Source organism: Manis javanica, chromosome 2 (assembly GCF_040802235.1).
Source record: "Manis javanica isolate MJ-LG chromosome 2, MJ_LKY, whole genome shotgun sequence".
NCBI classification, from domain to species: domain Eukaryota; kingdom Metazoa; phylum Chordata; class Mammalia; order Pholidota; family Manidae; genus Manis; species Manis javanica.
This window is the reverse complement of record NC_133157.1, coordinates 1,725,676-1,745,447: the sequence shown is the minus strand read 5'-3', so window position 1 is coordinate 1,745,447 and position 19,772 is coordinate 1,725,676. Positions and strand designations below refer to the sequence as shown.

Here is a 19,772-nt window from a genome sequence, read left to right as displayed (position 1 = left end):
GGCACCCGGGGGTCCTTTCTGATGGGAAGTGATGGAGAGACCACCCAGGCCGGGCCTGTGGCATGCTGGGGCCCACTGCCTCCCCCAAAGTTCTACAAGCATCTCCACCTCTGCCCAGGCCCCATCTGGGGAGGCGGGACGCAGCAGTGAGCAGGACACATGCAGCCCCACCGTGGGGATGTGCACATCTGGGGGGACTCGGCTGCCAGGACACTAGGTGCCAGGCTGTCCCATTCGTCTGGGTCACAGAGGGGCAGGGTGCATTACCCAGCCCACAGATGGCAGCAGGAAGGCCGCAGTGAGGAACCCAGACCCTGGCAAAGGGTAAAAGGAGCCACAGAAGTGTGAGCAGGGATGACAGTGAACGTGGGAAGTCCTGTGAGCCCAAGGGGATGCTGCTGAGCAGGGCATCCTGAGCAGGACCAGACCTCCCGGGTCCTGCCAGGTGCCCATGTGGGCCCTTCCTCCTTTCTCCTCTCTCCACTTGGCCTTGCCCCTCTACCTGACCCTCACCTCCACCCCTCTCCCCACCAGGACCCATCTCTCCCCACATCCCCTCTACCCCAGCCCAATCCCCAGACCGGTAGATTCAAACCATATTAACAAAGGGAGTGTAGTGCCCCCCTTCCACTGCAAAGTGCCCCTGCCCCCAAGCCTGGCCTCTCCAAGCACAAGAGTACACCAGAGATGTCCTGACTGAGTCCAGGTACTTCATTCATGCCTGGCATGGTGCTGGGCACCATGGCATGTGGCCAAGAGGTTCCAGGACATGGGATACAACAAGGGGCCCAAATTTCATCTTCAGAGGGAGTAGACACAGACTGAATTCCGCCCAAAGAACTCTCAGCACCCCAAAATTACACTCCGAGGTGTACACCGACATGAAGTGAAAACTGACTCAATTAAATCCATGTACACACATGTTCACAGCAACATGATTCATAGCAACCAAGAGGTGGGAACAGCCCAGATGCCCATCAGCTGAGGAGTGGATGGACAAAAGGTGGTAGATTATACTGTGAGGGTTGCCTTTATCTGTGAACTTGGCTGGGCCAGTTGGCGGACAGGAGAGTGTTTCTGGGTGAGAGTCACATTTGGCTGATGGGCAGAGGAAAGCAGGTGCCCTCCACCCCGACCCCTGCCGGTGTGGATGGTCCTCATCCAGTCAGCTAAAGACCTGGATAGAACAAAAAGGCTGAGGGACAGGGGGGTCCTGCCTGACACTTGACCTGGAACATGAGTCTTTTCCTGCCCCTGCCCAAAACAGCTCTTCTTGGGGGCTGAGCCCACCAGCTTTCACACTAAAACTTACACCATCAGCTCCCCGGGGTCTCAGCTTGCTGACAGCAGACCTTGGAATTTCTCAGCCCCCAGAGTCATGTGAACAGATTCCTTACACAGTCCACCCCTGCTCTCCGGAAGCAGAGCGCTCCTGTGAAACCTTTCACAAGCCGGCATAAAGCGCAGACGTCATTCCTGTTTAGTGAAAGTGAAAACCTTCTGCATTTCTTTCGGTTAGCAAAAACAGGCACTAATTCAGGTCTCCTGTACGAGCAGTGACGTAGGGGGAACATTTGGACAGCAGGGGAAACCTGTCACCTCTCTGTATCTATAAATACATCTTACTGGCTCTGTTTCTCTGGAGCCCCTGACTAATTTCCATGTAGGGGCATATTATTCAGCTTTAAAAAGGGACAAAGCCCTGACACCTACTACAATGTGGCTGAACCTCAGAAACATGGTGCTGAGTGAAAGACAGCAGACACCAAAGGCCACTTAGGGGGTGGCTCCATGTCTGTGAAAGGTCCAGACAGCAGCTTGGTTCCCAGGTCTTGGGAGGGGGCACTCGGAAGTGACAGCTAATGGGTCTGGGGTATTACTGTGGGTGATGAGATGTTTTGGAGCCTCACAGAAGCCCTGGTTGCACATCGTGATTGTACTAAATGTGACTGAAATGTGCACTAAAATAGTTTTAGTTTTATGTTCTGTGAATTTTACCTCAGTAGATTATTTTTTTTTAAAGAAAGAACTAGCAATGTTTGAACTTCCAAAGAGTTTATTGTGGGTGTGGGATTCCCAGAGATGTGGCAGGATGGGCCTTGGGGGGCCCGTGGGTCTTAAGAAGAACCTCTCTGTTCGCCCAAAGTTTTCAGAGTCCCTGGCAGCCCAGAGGAGGCCCTCAGTGGAGGCCCCTGACTCTGAGCCTCCGCCGTCTCGGGTTTCAGCTGGAGTGTCTGGGAAACCAGGCCCTGCCCAGCTCCTAGGCAAGGGCCGAGGGAAAGGTCAGGTGGCCCCAGCAGGTTCCACACCTGCTGAGATTCCCTGGACCCCAGAGGCACCCGCCACAGGCTCAAAGGAGACCTGAGCCCCACCCGTTTTTCTCACTGGGGCCCAGCCCCCCCAACACCCACTGCCCTGGCCCCAAGCCAGCCACTCTGTCTCACTCATTTTCATTCCCTCTGGACACCCTAAGTCAAGTCAGCCTCTTCCACCAGCCCTGCCCTCAGATGACCCCCGCCCAGCCACCACGGGCCTCCCAGGGAGGGCACAGTCCCACCCACCCAGGGATAGGCTCAGCCAAGACACCCCTGACTTGGGAGTCTGTGATGGGCTGAAATGTGCACCCTGAAATTCACATGTGGAAGTCCTATCTCCCAGGACCTCAGAAGGTGGCTGTGTTGGAGGTAAGGTCTTAAAGAAGTGATGAAGGTAAAATGGGGTCACTGGGGGGGAGGGGGTCCTCATCCCATCTGCCTGCTCTTCTTATGAGAAGAGGAGATAAGGGCTCAGACACACACACAGGGGCGGCCATGAGAGGGCACAGGGCTGTGTACACAGCCAGGCAGCTGCCGCGGGAGGACCAGCCCTGGGCACCTGGATCGTGGACCTGCCACCTCCAGACAGGGAGAGGACACATCGCTGCCATCAAAGCCCCGTCCATGGTGACCCCACGGCAGCCCCAGCAGACTGATCCAGGTCCCAGGTCACACCTCCCGGTTACCAAATGCCGCACCAGCCATGGGGCCCAAGCATCTGCCCTGGGGCCCGATCCCTCCTCGACACCAACTGTCACAAAGCTGACATCAAGCTTGCCCTCCCTGCCAAGTCCCCTCATGCCTGCCCCTGTGCTGGGTGGGCCCTTCCCCAATGCCTCGAGGGCGGTTTAGAGCTGCACCTGCCATTAGAAGTATAGCGCAAGCCACATACATGAGTTTAAATACTTCCGTAGCTACATTAAAAAGGTAGAAACAGGAGAAGTTTATTTCAACAACACTTCTTAGTTACAATATATATATCCAAAATATTACCAGCACAACATGTAATCAACATAAATAGATAATGAAATATTTTACATTCTTTCTCTCTTTTCTTGTACTATGGGTATTTTTAGCTTCCCACTATGCTTCAATTTGGGCCAGCCACAGTTCAGGTGCTGGGTGGCCGCCTGTGGCTCGTGTTTACATTGGCCAGTGTCGATGTAGGCAATCCAGGCTGCCTGTCAACACCGCAGGAGAACCCGAGGCATGTCACTGGCCTGGTGTCTTGCTCTGCATTGTTCCAGAGTGAGCCCCAGGTGTGGCTCTGCACCCCTCTGGCCAGAGCCAAGGGCCAGCACAAGCCCAGAGGCACGGCATCAGCCCCCCACAGGCTAAGCGAACCGCCAGCACCATCTGCTCTGCTAGGGCATGCAGAGCCAGAGCGCCGTGGGACTTGGAGCTACGCAGCGAGCCACTGCTCCTCCCCCGAAAAAAAGTCCTGCTTCCAAGGACGGTCAGTGGCACGAGAGTGTTCAGTGGTGCGGCTGATCTTCGCTCTGCTGCGGCTCCGTCTCTCATCACGGACTGATGACAAATCACTGGTGAGACTGCCCAGTCCAGAAACGACAGCCGGGAGCCCTGCTGGAGGGGACGGCGCTGTCAGCACAGAAGACGGGGAGCTTCGTCCAGTCACTTCGTGGGGTGAGCGCCCCACATAACACCAAAGGATTATTCTTAAGAGAATTTCAACCAGAACCCCTAAGCAGTGTGGTCCAGCCTGATCCCCGGGCAAATGGAGACCAGAAGCAAGCATCGCAGAGAGTGTTTGTTCGGGGGGCCCAGGGTCAGAAGGTCCTTCACTGCAGGGCTTCTGAAGCCTTTGAAATGATGGCAAATACTGTGGCCTCCAAGGGGAGGCGTGTGTGTATTTGCTGCATGACTCCCCTTATTTCGGAGGAGGGGTGTCAGTGCTCACGGGCCGGAGAGGCTGCTCCGAGGGCTTCGTCTTAAAGGTCACCAAGGGGGTTGTGCTGGTCTGGCCTGCAGGCTTCCCCATGTGTGTCCTCTCATGCTCCCACTCTCCCTGCGGCGGCGCTGGGCCATCAGCAGGGGACTTGGCATCTCCGGTGTTCTCAGGGGTAAAGCAGAAACCACTCCAAGCGGGTTCCCGGGCTTGTGGTGTAGACCTGTGAGGCTGCTAACAAAGCCCCATGCTCTGTCAGGACTCAGAAATGGCCCTGCCGCTGTTGTCACTGTGGCTTCTGGGACTGCGTTCTCGGTGCCCCCCGCGCACCTGCGGCCCCAGCCAGGCAGCAGCCCCATTCAGAGGACGCTGTTGCCACCCCTGCTCAGGATGGAGCAGCCCAGGCTTAAAGAGGTGACAGACTTCGGTACCAAAGCATAGTTCATGCCTAATCCAACCAATGCCACGCACAAAGGGCCTCCGAGTTAGATTCCCCGGACCACACAGCGCATAATGCATTACTGGTTTTATTATGAATCTATATATATTTTTTCTATGTAGAGCTGACTCTTGAATGGCACAGGTTTGAATTTCGTGGGCTCACTTATAGTGGATTTTTTTCAATAAAATAAAGGAAAAATTCTTGGAGATTTGTGACAATCTGAAAAAAAACCAGTTTCTATTCTCTAGCTTTTTTACTGTAAGAATACAGTATATTAATACATGTAACAGACAAACCATGTTAATCAGCTGTTCATGCTGTTAGTAAGGCTTCCAGTCAACAGTAGGTTATTAGGAGTTGAGTTTTGGGGAAATCAAAAGTTATCCCCAGATTTTCAACTGCATGGCAGGGGGTGGTGCTGGGGGGAGTTGGGGGAGACAGCACCCTAAGCCCCGTGCTGTTTAAGGGTCAGCCATACATATTTGACGATGTTGCATTGCATTTTGTGGTGAAAGCATTCCCTGGCTCAAGGTAAACATTTACACTACACTATAGCTGTTGTCACCGTGTTTGGGCATTTTTTCATTTTAAAATATGAGCCTTAGAAAAGTATATAACCTTAGGTAATTTATTTATTCTCTACCAACCATTTCCTTTCCTGTAAAATGACAGAAAGAAAAAAACACTGCCCTGGCCACTGGCCGCGCCTGGCCAAGGACCTCACCCGCGGGCTGCCGGGGCCCCTAGCCGGCCAGCACAGGGCGATGCCGAATACAGAGCTGCGGGTAAAAGCAGCTTGTTCGAAAGCAGCGCGGACCGGCCCCCAGAGCCACGGGGATTAAACCCCCTCCCCGGAGCACAGAGCTTGAAAAATATACGCCGTCTGTTGTTCCGTTAAGCTCAACCCAGGGAGGATTTAGGCAGCGCCTGCTGTGGTCAGGGGACCCCACCGGGAGTCCAGAGACGACTAGAGAGGAGCCGCCCGCAGGGCCACACAGCGTGCTCGGCGCCGCTGGTGGACTCGAGGCAGCTCTCTGCCTCCCCCTGCTGGCAGTGCCCCCGCCCACTGTCCCCTTTGGCAGGCACTGGTCTCCCCGGAGACGCCCACTAGGCCAGGTGAGGGAGGCTCTGGGGTTTCCATCTGCACCTCACCCGGTGCTCAGGGTTACCATCCTGTTTTACAGAGGAGGGCGCTGAGGCTCAGAGGTAGGTGGCTTCTCCATGCTCACTCATCTGGGCCAGGGCCGCGCGACTCCCTGGTCCGTGTTCACGTAACCGTTTGAGGGGTCACTGCCCCCATGAGACCTGGGAGGGCCTGTAGAGGCTGTGTTGACCAGGAAAACTGATGCTCGGGGAGAGCGGGCCAGGGTCCCTTGGGCTGTCCCTTTGCTGGGAGTCTGCTGCAGCCAGCCTGACACTTGGCAACCTGCAGGTGTTGGAGTTCTTCCAGATGCAGCCCTGGGCCTTTCGTCTTCCCAGTTCACAGCTGTCCCCCACCCACCCCAGGCCTCCAAGTCCACGTCTGTAACAACAGTCACCACCAATGCTCAGGACTCTCCCTCCCGTTTGTTCTCTTGGCTGAAGTGCGGAGCGGCTGCACAAGAGCCGGGTCCTGCCTGTGGCGTCACCTAGGGTTCGCCTCTCCCCGCCAATCTGCCCAGCAGCTTCCACACCCCACTAGGGGACCCGAGCCCACCTCCTGGCCTCTTGGCTCTTGCTAGCACCTTGCCAGATAGCCTGGGGGAGGTAAAGGGATGTCATCGCTGGCTGAGGAGCCCCCGGAAGCCTCCCTTGCTTTCGGAAACCAAGCGCAAACCCCCTTGGAGCCCCGAAGAGCTCCACACGATGCACACCCGCAAGCCCCACACCGTCTCCTGCTTTCCAGCTTTCTGCCCCCTGCCACTCCAGAAGCTTCTGTTTGCTTCAGTCACACATGCTCCTCTTCCACTGTCCCTGCCTCTACCTTGCCCCATCAGGTGGGACCCAGCCCTCTCCAGGTGCCCTTCTGGTGCCCCTGCCTGACAGGGAACACCTGCAGCTGTCTGGTGTTCATGCTGCCCCTGGGGTAGAGGCTGGGCTTGTCTGTCCCATGGTCACAGGGCCAGCTCTCAGCAGCGCCCGGCACACAGCAGCGGCTCAGCGAACGTCTGCGTATGGTCTTTAGAAGGAGGTCTCCCAGGTGTTTCCAGGGCCTCTCGGCAACAAAGGGGCCTCTGTGCCGTTTCCCGTGACCCTGACCTGTGCTGGCACGGAGTCGTCACCTGCCTAGTGCTTTCGGCTTTGTCCCTATCATTTACATATCACCTTGTATGCTTAGTATTTGGCTCAATGACTTCAGAGAAAAATTCTCTGAGACCTGCCAGGTGCCTGGCATGTTTCTAGACACTGGAGACGAGAGACAGTGTCCTACTCATGCTCGTGGTGACACTGATGGTGGTGACATTCATCAAGCCTGACCAGGTCAGGGGTTGGCCTGCATGTAGATTTCTTCTTGCCAGGCACCCCCCAGATCCTGAATAGCTCTGACAGTGCTGGCTTCATACCCAGTCTGCAGCCTCATGGAGGAGCCACTCTTGGCCTGGCCACATGCTGCCAGCCAAACGGGAGGCCCCCATGCCACACAGGCCCAAGGCACAGATGCCACAAAGCAAGCTAACACACAGCTGTCTTGGCCTCTGGACCCGCTTTTTTGCCAAAGGAACTGACTCCCGCCTCTCATTCTGTTCGACCCCCCTCAGTCCTTATTGCCTCCTCTGGAAGCCCTCCCTGCCGGCTCTTCCACCTCCGAGGCCCTAGCCCTCCTCTCACGTGGACCAGCCGGCCCCGTCTCACAGAGGCTGCCCTTCTTCTCCCAAGCCTAGTGCCGCGGACTGAGGGTCTGCATCAGGGGCTGAGCAGAGCACCTGGTGTGGGGCAGACTGGCCCTTGAATGTCCACAAGCCACACCACACATAAGCCACCCGGCCTTTGCCTTCACCGAGACTGCGGCCCCCTCCCCCAGGGCTCCTTCTAGGACTGCCTGCTGCCTGTGGTTAGCTCCCCAGCCCAAGAGGCTACAGGTCCCCCAGCTGGGGCTGCCTAGCAGGGCCCCTGACCCCCTGCACGAAGTGCTCACTGTCTAGTCCAGCACTGTCTGATGAAAACATGCCAGCCATACGTGCAACTTTAAACTTCCTAGTTGTTACATTAACAAAGGGCAACATATGAAATAGATTTTAATAATGTATTTTATTCAACTAAATATATCCAAAGTATTACCCTTTCAACCTATCAATGAAATAGTTTACATTCTTGGCACTCTGGCATGTACTCAAGACTTTGCGTCCACCTGGGTTTGCAGAGTCCCCTGTAAGGTGCTCAGTGGCAGCCTCCTTGCATAACGCAGGCTAATGGTGAGGTCGACATTGGCGATATCAAAAACACACTATGACAATATGTAACAAAGTGTTGTAATGATGACAAGGACAGCCGAGTTCTCTGGCGTAGCCTCTGCCCATTGTCCTGGCAAGGGCACAGCCCTGCGTCCTAAGTATTCTGGGTAATGTGACTACAGCTCTGGTCGTGGAGCTTTACATGAGAACCTAACAACTTTGCCCCCAGGTAAGAGTGGCTGATTCTAGTCCACCTAGGGGGACTTCAGGGAGGTGGTGACATGTATCCAGCCTCCAAGTATGAGCCAGGCGGGGGATCAGGAGAAGGGAGAAAGGACTGGACATTGCAAAGGGAAGGAAGCTTCCTCAAGAATAACTATGGTGCCCCAGCAGCACCCTTCCTGGGCACAGGCCCTGCATGTTCTGCAGCCAGAGTCACCCTACATCCCAGCCATAGTCCCTGTTCATGGCTGTTGTCCAAGCACATGCATCAACAGCACTCTCTTTCAGTCCCCAAATTGTCCAGGTGCTCACCCTGCTTGAACCCCAGGTTAGGCCTGCTGCTCAGGGAGGTTAAGGAAGCTGACAAAGGGCACATAACACCTAGGTAACAGGCTGGGCCGTAAAGAGGAGGGTCTGTGACTCAAAGCCCTGGCCTCCAGGGCCTGAGGCTTGATGGCTCGGCTGTGGGCCAGGAATCCTCTCCTCCACACCAGGCCACTTACAGCTGGGAGCCTGAGAGGGTCTGTGCTTGAAGGCTTAGCAGGAGCGAGGAGGGTAAATGAAAGTCCCAAGGCCCTTTCAGGTTCACCGTGCTGATCGCAGCTAAGGCTGACCACAGGCTCCTCAGAACACCAGGCAGACAGGTCTGGGCTAGCTCTTGGGCCCTCAGAACTTAACGCGAGAGGGAAGAGGCGCAAGCCCTGAGCCTGGGACATTTTGCCTCCGTGCTCCCTTCGTTCTGGGGAGCTGATGATGCCACTGCTCTCCGTGAGTGGTTTGCTGGGACAAAGTGGCTGCAGAGCACGATGACCACCCGGTACAAATGGATCAAGGGTGGTGGGGCCAGGGTTGAATTCTACCACGTGTTCTGTGTTGAAACAGGCTGGGAACTGGATTTCTGCAAGGCAAATGTTAGCTTAGCAGAGTAGCCACGTCAGATGGGCTGAAACTCCCCACACCCACCTGGGGCTCTGACAGCGTGGCTGCTCCCTCGCCAGCGTCACAGCAAACAAATATCCAAATCACACTCTTTCCTTCTTCCAGGGCCACTGGGCCCCACCGGGACCAGGGTGTCCTCCCAACGCAGGTAGGCCTTTAGCTGCTACAGCAGCGGCAGCAGGTGATGCAATCAGATGGGCACTTGCCACCCTTTGTGCTGGCTGCAAGGAGCTGAGGCAAGTGCGGCAGGCTGCTGCTCTTCCCCGTTCTTGCCAGGCAGGTGTGCAGGTGAGTGGGCCGGGCCTGGCTGGCTGCTTCCTTACCTCCTGAACCTCCCTTTTCTCATTGGGAAATGATACAAGTGGCAGCACCGTCTCTTCCCAAATACCCTCGTGGGAGGGCTTCGATTGTCCCTGCCGGGGGGCGCAGTAATAAGGCAGCCAGGGAGAGCGGCAGGAGGCTGGGGTTGGGCAGGCTAGTTAGTCACTCGGGACCGCAGAACCTCGGGTCGCGCTCATTGAACACAAAGATCCACTAACAATGGTCGGGAACATGGAATAGAAGCCTGGGCCCCAGTTCACGCGGCTCCGCGGTTCAGGGGACGTGACTGGGCTCAGAGGGAGCCGCTGCTCACGGGGAGAAGTCGGGGGCCTGACGGAGGTTGGGGACCACAAGAGACCGGGGGCTGCGCGCCTAGCGCCCGGGGGACGGAAAGGACCGGACCGAGGGTGTGCGCGGAGAGGTGCCGGGGCGCGGCGGAGGTGACTGCTGAGCCGGGGAAGGGCGGCCGAGGGTCCGATAGGACGACCCCGAAGCGGGCAGTGGACAGTGACCGGTGCTGTCAGACCCTCCCAGGGTTCTGGGCAGAGCACACGGGTACTACACCCCCGAGAATCGGCGGGGACTGCAACGAACTTCCGCGGCACATCCGGGATACAGAGCTGCGATCATCCGTAACCAGGCGACCGGCGGGCCGCCGCCAGGTGCGCAAGCGCAGTTCGCCGCGGCGGCCCGCGCTTGCGCGGTTGCCTTCCGCCGGTCTCCCAGCCTTCGAGCGCATCCCACGGCAGAATGGGAGGAACGCGCCTGCGCCGGGGCACCGCTCGGGCTCTCGGCCCAGCCGAATAGCCGTTCTCGGGGGGTGCGCCTGCCGGTGCCGGCCGTTCAAAACCGGTTCCTCACTTGGTTCTGACTGAAGAATCTCGACTCTTGTCACGTCCTAAGACGAGGAAAGACAGAAAGGGCCAGGACGACGTCCTGGGGCGGCCACCGCTCGCGGGGCCGGCAGGTGGGCGAGGGGGCGGGGCGAGAGGCGGGACCAGGGCCGAGCGGCGAGGGACTGGGCGCCGGCGGGGCGGGGGCGGGGCCGCGCCGGGCAGCGGCCGGGGCGGGGCTGGGGGGCGCGGCGCGCGCTGACGTCGCGACCGGACACGTCGGCGGCGGCGGCCGTACCGGAGCCGGATGTGGCAAGATGGCTGCTGCGGCTGCCGTTCCGGAGTTCGTCGCCGCCGGCGAGCCGGCTTCCGCCCGCGGCTCCTGAGTGGCCGGCGCCCACGGTCGCGGTGGGGCCGCGCGCCGGTGAGAGCCGGGGTCGGGCAGGGGGCGGCGGCCGGACCAGGCCCGGCCGAGCCCGGAGCGGACGGCGGGTCTCCGGGGCGCCGCCGGGCGGGCAGGACTGCGGGGCCGGCGGGCCGGGGACGCGGCCGGGCCCTTGGCAGGTGCTGCTGACGCTCGCCCTGGCCTTGGTGGCCTTCATGTAGGGTTGTTGGAATGGCTGGAAGATAGGCCGAACCTGCAACTTTTTAAAGAGTACAGACACAGAAAATAGCCGTGGAGCGTGTCCTTCGCTTCCAAGGTTCTGAAGTTTTGCCCTCGTTGGGTGTGAGATTTCTACCGAGCCCTGCTGGTGCTGAGACAGACTCACGTTTGGACCGAGGAGCAGCATCGTTGTCGGTAATTTCTTGGCAAGGTGGTAAAGACGTTGCACGGAGGTCGGGCCTTGCGTTTAGGTCAGCCGGTGAACCAGCCTGCGCTTTTTGGGATGGAAGTGTTACAGTAGAGCGTCTGGACACACCACAGCCATTCAAAATCAGTTTCTGCTGCTTCATCTAAAAGCACTTTGAATGGCTTGGAGACTGGCCAGAGTTGCTTATTAAGATTTCGATTTAAACACATATGATGCAGTTGTTAACCAGGAAGGTATATCCTCCTCACTTACGGCAAGAGCCAAACTAAGTGACTGACAGCTGTTCTCAGAGTGATACTTTTGCAGTTCTCAGCCTGACCAGCCACCTTGCAGTTTCCCCCCCACCTTTCTGAGGGTCCTGAGCGCTCTTGTCTTACACAGATAAGGCCAGAGGCAAACTCGTGCTGTTTTCTCGTTCCTTGTGACTCATTCACCCTTAGCAGCAGTTGCTGCACGAAGTCTCAGAATTGAACTGGAAGTTTCCTTTAGGGTAGTGTGAATTTTAATAGGATTCCTTCTGCTGTAAACATCTTTCCTGCGTGTCCGTGTGTCCTTCTGGACCTTGTATCATTTTTAGCAGCGTTGTTTATAGATTCCCCCCTTCTTTTTCTTTAACATCTAAATGAATTTGGCTCTGTACTTAGAAAAGTTGGAGTTGGCATCTTTGTGTCAGGTGCCCCCTAATCTGACAGGGATGTCACTGTAGCCATTGCTGAGAGGGAGATGATAGGCAGAGGGAACTCGCTGGCAGGTGCTTCTGTCGGTTCGCACACAGCTCGAGGCAGCGGCTCTGGGAGCAGAGAAGTGTGCTTTAAGCCTATAGCTTCAGTAGCCGGGAACTTCTACTGAAGACAGGTTGTGCTCAAGTATGTCATACAGATACAAGGCACTTTGGTTGAAGGACTAGGTTTGTAAGTAATGTGCTTCCAGGAAGGGCAGCTGGTCTCCGAGACAGTCTGCCTTTTTAAAAGTTCAATAACCTGAGGACACAGAATGTCTTTGTAGACAGAATAAATGTCCCTGTGCTCAGTAGGTAAATGATAGGCAGTTGCATGGTTTTTGCATGGTTTTTTTCTGCTTGTGAATAGAGAAAAAATATCAAAAGAATAATGTTCATGTCACAAGATTGTCCCAAATGAAACTGGGCTTTTGCTAAATTAGAAAGTATTGATTGTGGCAGGGGATGCTACTCTGTAGGGAAGTGACAGTGTTTGCTTATAAAATGGTGTTTAGTCCAGGAGTTGAGAAAATAATAGTTTTTGCAAGTAAAACATTTACATACAGATCTGTGAAATTTAGATTCAGATAACATTTCCCTATTTAACAGTGGTAGGAATTAGGGAGGTCCCAGATTCACTGTGCGTAAATTTCCCAAGATTAAATCTGGTGGGGGGCCTTCGAAACTGCTGTGTTGATTCCCTGCTTAATTGATGAGAAAACTGGGTCGCAGAAGGATGAGTGGTGCCCTGGAGCCACTCAGCTGGGCATCCAGTCTTGCTCTCACGTGACACCTGATGAGTAAGTCCTCTAGGCCTGTGCTCTGTGGTTTTTTTGTTTGTGTTTAAGCAGCTTAGAATAGTTGAGGGTCTCCTGCAGAAGCCTTACAAGGAGGAAGTTGTGTCCTGGAAGGTGTCGGTGCACCTGTTTCACAGCTAAGAGGAAGAGCCCTGCTGTCCCACCCCTAGTCCCTGTGAAGCTGAACCATAAACATTCTTTAAGATGACAGCTTAGAAACAAAGTCGGCGATGCTGTTCCTGATATAGTCCATTAAATTTGAGTGAGCTTCAAAGTGCTTGTCAGTCGGAGAGGGTTACCTCTTGGCTGAAGAGTAGGTGTGGGCAGAAGTAGCAAATTAAGAAATCATAAGACCGGTTTTCAGGTAGGGATAGAGACTTAGGTTTGCCCAAAGCTTTGTACTCAAAGTACATCTCAAGTGCTTTCTTTGATCTGGTCATCAGGTTTTCAAGGACAGAAACATTGTACATCTGCAACAATGTGTGGATTGAACTTCAGAGTCCTACCACCATTTCTCCCTTTGTGTTTATTTTTCTCTGTGATTGGCTAAACTTCCTGTTTGTTTGGGAGCGCAGTGCTAGGGAAAAGGGCGGACACACAAGAAGGGATTTTGTAAAGGGATATACTTGAATTTTCATCTTAACAGTACAGATTAACTGTTCGAGGTTATACTCAATGTGTTTTATTTAAAAACAAAAAACACTGAGGAGGATTTTTGTGCCTTTGTTTTCTATAAAAGGTTCATTGGCACTGTGCCTATTACTGAAAATTTTTGCGTCAAGTCAGTTGGTCAGTTTTGAAGCTGCTTTAAGTGTACTTGGGATCTTCCTCCGAGGCATAGTTGCTACGGCTCCGGCAGTCCGAGGCAACTTGTTCTGCTAGTGGCATCCAGGCTGCCACATAAAAAACAGACCCCTTCCATGGCGGATAAAGGGCATTCTAGAGGAAGATACTTCAGGTATTTATTCTTCAACTCGTATTACTCTGTGCTTTGTAATACTCTCTCATTAAAGAAAACGGAGGAGCAAATTTCAAGATTTAAATTTGTTTTCCTTCCAAGATTTAAAATTAACCTGTATGACAAGAATGATATGCAGTCTTAGTAGAGGCGTTGGCTCTTTCTGGATCTGGTGGCCGCTGGCGGGAATACGTTGAGGTGCACACCTGGTAGCACCTCAGCCTGGCAGTTAGCTCCGCCTCTTCCCCCGTCCCCCGGCTTGGCGGGGCCATCACAGAGGCAGCTGACCTTCCGCGTGGGCGCCGAGCAGAGCTGTGGGACTGAGTCCCAGAGAAGGGCAGTGACTCTGCTGAAGTCACTGCACGAACTCAGGGCACAGCTCGCTTCTGTGCTCCCGCTGACACTCCTGGAGGGTGGGGGTGATGTGTCCCTTGGGACTTAAATGACCAAAACTATGTTGTCTTTTTCTTTTTTCTTAGTTTTTCTGATTGCAGCCAGGAACTTGATTGTATGGGGTTTATTGGTAATTCATTCTTTTTCTCTTTCAGTCACAATTAAGGAGAACCTGTATCCTGCTTCTTTCTGTGAGCAACATCTAATCGTGCAAGGGAGCAACCATGCAGCCGCCGCCCCAGGCAGTCCCGTCAGGCATGGTTGCGCCACCTCCAGCCAGGAATCCTCAGGGCACGTTCTGGTCTCGCAGTCCATATAGGAGACAGGCGAACAATAACGCTCCCGTGGCTCCGATAACTTGCCCGTTGCAGCCGGTAACGGATCCGTTTGCTTTTAGCAGACAGGCGCTCCAAAATACTTCACTGGGCAGTTCGTCCAAAATCAGCCTGCCCCTTTTGCAAGGCCCAGCCGCACAAGCGCCTCTTCAGCACTCTGGTCTGCCTGTGCCTCCCGCAGATGCCAGGGACAGCTTGCAAGGACCCCAGCAGCCTCTGCTGGGGCCTCTGTTGCAGCCCAGAACAGAGGCTAGTCTGCTTACTGGCATGTCGAACCCTTCAGCTTCACCAGGGCCTGAGTCAAACAGGAGTGCTGAGGTCACTCCCAGCTCAGAGCCCGAAGTTCAGACTCCACTGTACCCTTCTCAGTACATTCCAGGAGCGGGTCCTGGGAACCTGCCTGGGCCTGACAGAGCCCTGAGCAGGCAGAACCCGCACAACACCGCTGTGGCCCCCTCAGCATCCTCTGTTTTCTCTCAGCCTCGTCATCAAGTGCCAGGGCAGTGGGGACCTGGGCAGGGAGGCTCACAGCCCCCAGGCCAGCAGTATCGGCCCCACTCCGAAGGACCTGTTCCAACCATGGCTCCCCACACCTCCAGCGCTTCCCGCTTCCCTGCTCTGTCCAGCCCACACCAGGGTCCTGGCCACGAGCAGCACACCGCGCTGGTGTCTTTATCAGGACCCCGGGCCAGTGAAGGGAGAGATGAGGCGGCCTACCTGCAAAGTGGAAGCCATTCAGCAAATGACTTTGATCCTGAGAATGTATTCAGGTGGAATTCCAGAGCTGGGAATACTCGGGCAAGCCAGGAATTCAGGGCGCATCCAGGAGTGAGTAAAGACCAGTTGCCAGACCCTGCTCTTGCTAACCCCCTCTCTCAGGGAAATAGCCCAGAAAGCCATTTGCACTACTCCCGGGGGACAGCGGCAAGCCGGGCCCTACCAGATGTGGACTCGGGAGCTCTTTCCATGTTTTTCCAAGGGGGAGAGACAGAAAATGAGGAGAATCTCTCCTCTGAAAAACCAGGCTTTGCGGGTCAGTCTGACTTTGACGGTTTCTCCCCAAGCCCTGGACTTGGTTGTCCTCCTGCACACATGGGAGCAGGTGTCGTTTATCAGGCATTCCTCAAAGGTTCCAACGCTGAGACCGTGAAACAGGGAGACCCGCAACCTTATTTTTCTCCATCTGCAGGTGTCCAGCCTGATAAACCAACCAGTAAAAATGCCGCTGTGGGTGTGGGGTGGGGCACAGCAAGTGTGGGGGCTCAAGACGCTCACGGTCCCCACTGTGAGAATGTTGAGAACCTAGAATTCATACAGAATCAAGAAATTCTGCCAAGTGAGCCCCTAAGTTTGGGTCCTTCCTCCCCAAGTGATCCGCTGAGATGTGGGCCCCTCCCTGGGCTGGCTGTCCCTAGGCTCAGTGTTGCCAGCCATGCTGGAAGTGAGGGCCCAAATCTCGAGGCCCTGGATGCGACGCTGCACCCTGTGCGACCTGATAGCATGTCATCAAGTCACAGCAGCAAGAGCCACAGGAGTCTCCCAGGCACAGCCAGACCACAAGACCTGGTAGGCACCTTCATTCAGCAGGAAGTCGGAAAGCCTGAGGATGAGGCCACGGGCAGCTTTTTCAAGCAGATTGATTCCTCTCCCGTGGGAGGTGAAGGTGAGACCACCGCAAGCCAGAGTCACCACAGCAGCTTGTCCCAGCCCTCAACCCCAAGCCCCCCAAAACCTGCGGGAATATTTCAGACAAGCGCAAATAGTTCTTTTGAACCTGTGAAATCCCACTTGGTTGGAGTGAAACCAGTCGAGGCAGACTGTGCCAACGTGGTGGGGGAGGTGAGGGGAGCCCCTGCCCAGCAGAGGCACAGACCGGTCGCCGCACTGCCCGATTCCTCCCCTGGCAACCTGGAGCAGCCGCCGGATGACATGGAGACCCTCTTTGCTCCCCAGCTCTTTCCTCTGCCTCTTACCACACCTGCAGAGGCTGCTCTGGGGCTTCCACATGCCAGTGGGCCTCTGTTGGAGACTGTGCTGCCCACCCCTGAGAAAAGGCCCTTGACCAGGGCTCAGGGAGCCATGAAGTGTGAGAGTCCAGCAACGACTCTGTGGGCACAGAACGAGCTGCCAGATTTTGGAGGCAATGTCCTCTTGGCCCCAGCCGCTCCCGCACTGCACGTGCCCGCACAACCGCAGCCGAACGAAGTGATTCAGCCTCCAGACGAGAGCGGGTCTGTGGCACGGCCACAGCCGGCAGGCTCTGGCCCACCTCTGCGGAACGTGGATGGCATAAGCACTTCTGAGAACCTTGAGAACCCCCCCAAAACAGGAGAAGAGGAGGCCCTCCCATCACAGGCAAGTTCTGGTTACGCCAGTCTGTTATCCTCGCCACCCACAGAATCTTTGCAAGATCAACCAATCTTGATTGCCCAGCCTGATCACAGCTGTAACTTGGCTCAGCCCATTAATTTTCCTGTGTCCTTATCGAGCCCTAATGAGAAGAACCAGTCCTGGAGAGATGCTTTGGTGGGGGATAAATCCATGCTAAGCAGCCGGGCTGATGAGGGTGATTCTGGAGAAAATGCTCCTTTGTCTGGGATTCCAGCCGGCTTGCTGATCTGCTCGCCTCTGCCAAACAATGTTGCCCAAAGTAATTTTCCCCAAGTTTCTGGTACTTCTGAACCAGTGTCTAATCAACCTACTAATTTGCTGGTTCAGCCGCCACCTCACCCAGCTCCAAAGAACTTAGTTCCAGAAAGTCAGAAGATTCGTAATGCTGAGAACATGCTTCCTGAGGTGGTTAGTAGCGCTGCTGGTTGCACCGGTGTGATGCTAGTGCTGCCTGCAAACAATACCTCGGTACCCGAAAGTAATAAGGCCCATCTCTCCCGTGAGTGGGAAGAAAGTCCAGGAGCCTCAGACTTGACGTTAAGTAGGACTCTGGAAAATCCTGTGGTGATACATAGCCTGGCCCACTCTGACGGCCCACCTTCTTGTCAGCAAACCATCACCAATCATCCCAAACAACCAGGCCCTGGGGCGCATAACCCAGACCATTTCTACCAGCAGGTGACAAAAGATGCGCAGGACCAGTGTGGCCTGGATAGAGCCTCACAGGAGCCCAAAGCGGCGTTTTCAGAATCTTCAGACCCAGGAAGTCCAGCACGGGGACAGCCCCCACACCCAGTCCAGCCACCTGCAAGTCCAGCTCCAGTGGACACAGGTCAGCAGCCACTGCCTCGGCCGCCTCGGTCGTCCAGCGCATCGGTTGTGTCCACCAGCTCGAGCCAGGCAGCTGTGCGGTCAGACCAGCAGTGGCTGCCACCACCGCCTCCAGACTTGGCGTCCTACTACTACTACAGACCCCCGTATGACGGCTACCTGTCCCAGTACCCTACACTGTACCCACTGGATCCTGGCACAGCTCCCCTCTATTACCAGGTAGGATTGAGCTGTTGGCCTGTGGAACCCTCTGGCCGGTGGTTTCTTTCTCTGGGGTTGTGCTCCTTGGCAGGGTTTTGCTGGGCAGTTCAGAAGGGACCCATGAACACCAGTTCACACACCGCCTCATGGGGGCAGTGCTCCCAGTCTCAGGGCCTGTTCTGCGAAGCACGGCCCGCCTCTTGGACCTTCACGCTGTGTGGTCACTCGTTGAATCGCATAGATTTCCTGCCTAATGTTTGTGGAGTCCAGCATCCACCAGGTGCTGTGACAAAGCCCTTTGTGTCCTGTCATACCCGCCGGCTCTGCAGAGCCAGAGTTTTGAGTCAATGACCCTGGGGATGCTGGGACAGCCTCTGCAGCCCTCTGTGCGGTCTGACATCAAACACCACCCCAGAGGCAGCAGGAAAGCTGGTCCTGTAAGCCCCGCCTTCAGCGGGGGGCCCGCCCTCTGCACGGGAAGCTCGCTCTTGCCTCCTTCATGCGATGCAGGCTCATGGACATTGTTCACGTTAAGTTCTGTTTGCTCCTGCATTAGTTTGAAAAGGCGTGGTCCAGGTGCACGTGTGGGTTACCAACTGCCCTTCCCCTTTAGTCCTGCCTCAGCGTCCCCCAGGGTCGGCTGAGGTAGAAGGTTGTGGACTCACGACGTTTGAAACCTACTGACTACAGCAGGTGGCAGTGCATGGGACGCCTGTGGGCAGAGGGAGGCAGGGCGGCGGTGCCCCACTTGTGGGTTTTGACCATCTTGGTGTATGTGTGAACACATCTAAGTACTGAGGCCGGCAAAGTCTCTCCTCAAAGGGGCTCCACAGACTTGTGTTTCCATGGGAGGGAATTAAGATCTGCTGAGAGCCCAGGGGTGGCTGGCAGGGCATGAGGGGGCCGTGTCCCTGCTGTGGGTCCTTTGAACAAGCAGCCACTTCCGCATCCCAGCAATTCCAGCCAGGAGCCCAGTGTCACTTCTTTGGAAGCCCACTCCCTTCTGCCTTTCTGGGTCACTGTGGTCTCCAGGAGTCGGCAGAGCAAACCCATTTTACGTGATTTCTTATTCTCTGCCAGGGGATGACAGAGAGTCAGGCTCTTAGACACGAAGGACAGGTTCTAGCCATGCCTGGGGTACCTCACCTGTGTCAGGTCCTCACGTGGCCACTGCTTAGGGACAGAGCTGTGATGATGTGTCAGTTTGTAACAGGCTGGAAACCTTGTGGAGATAAAGCAGGACCCTCTTTTTGGGGTGTTGTAGCTTTAAGGCCCATTCCAATGGAGCCCTGGCTCTTTCACTTCCCTGACTTGGTATCTGGAGCAGGATGCAAGCTTGTGTTGCGGCACCTGTGTGGGAGACCTTGGGGCCGAAGCTTGACGGAGCCCTTGGGGCTTGCCTGCTGACGTGCTGACCAGCTCCTGAGCAGGGCTGGGCGGGCCACTTTAGGAAGGGTTTTGTTTTCTCAGTGTTCTGCTGTTCTACTTCAAGGAAAAGCCTCACCCAGCACTCCTCCTGGAGGGCTGTCACCTACACTGTTCAGAGCTGGCACCAGCTGCTTGGTAGAATGGCTCTTCATTGGTATCTAATGTTGCGCAAACCCTTCTTCCAACAGGATATGTACAGCCTGTATGAACCCAGATATAGGCCCTATGACAGTGCTGCGTCCACCTATGCCGACAACCACCGCTACCCTGAGCCCGAGCGGCCCAGCTCCCGGGCAAGCCACTGCTCAGACCGGCCAACTGCCAGGTGATTGATATTTGTGTTGCTGGCTATGGTAGTAACTTACTGGTTTGAAAAAGACTGTTTTTGTGAAGAGTTACATAAATCTGCTTAATACGTGTTTACATTTTATCAGCAGGGGCAGATTGCAGGATGCATTTTTTAAGATGAACGAATTAAGTACACTACAACACAATGACAGCTATGTTGTCTGCTAGCATTTGGTTGGGCCAGACCCCACGTGAGACCACCAGGAAGCCA

At 55.4% G+C, this 19,772-nt stretch overlaps 1 protein-coding gene across 10 annotated transcripts in view; it reads left to right on the top strand.

Moving 5' to 3' along the window:
- Positions 1–9,354: 9,354 nt before the first annotated feature.
- SEC16A (SEC16 homolog A, endoplasmic reticulum export factor) overlaps positions 9,355–19,772 on the top strand; it is a 32,274-nt gene continuing 21,856 nt past the window's right edge. For 4 of the 10 annotated variants that reach the window (XM_037007698.2, XM_037007697.2, XM_037007695.2 and 1 more), the window contains exons 1-3: positions 10,616–10,773; positions 14,183–17,803; positions 19,402–19,538. In XM_037007698.2, the coding sequence (XP_036863593.2) occupies positions 14,252–17,803; positions 19,402–19,538 (3,689 nt within the window). In that variant the 5' untranslated portion in view covers positions 10,616–10,773; positions 14,183–14,251. Of the gene's footprint in view, positions 9,484–9,687; positions 10,484–10,615; positions 10,774–10,797; positions 11,149–13,415; positions 13,635–14,182; positions 17,804–19,401; positions 19,539–19,772 lie in introns of those variants that run through there. The other 6 variants (XM_037007701.2, XM_037007700.2, XM_017645979.3 and 3 more) reach the window with 5 other exon arrangements.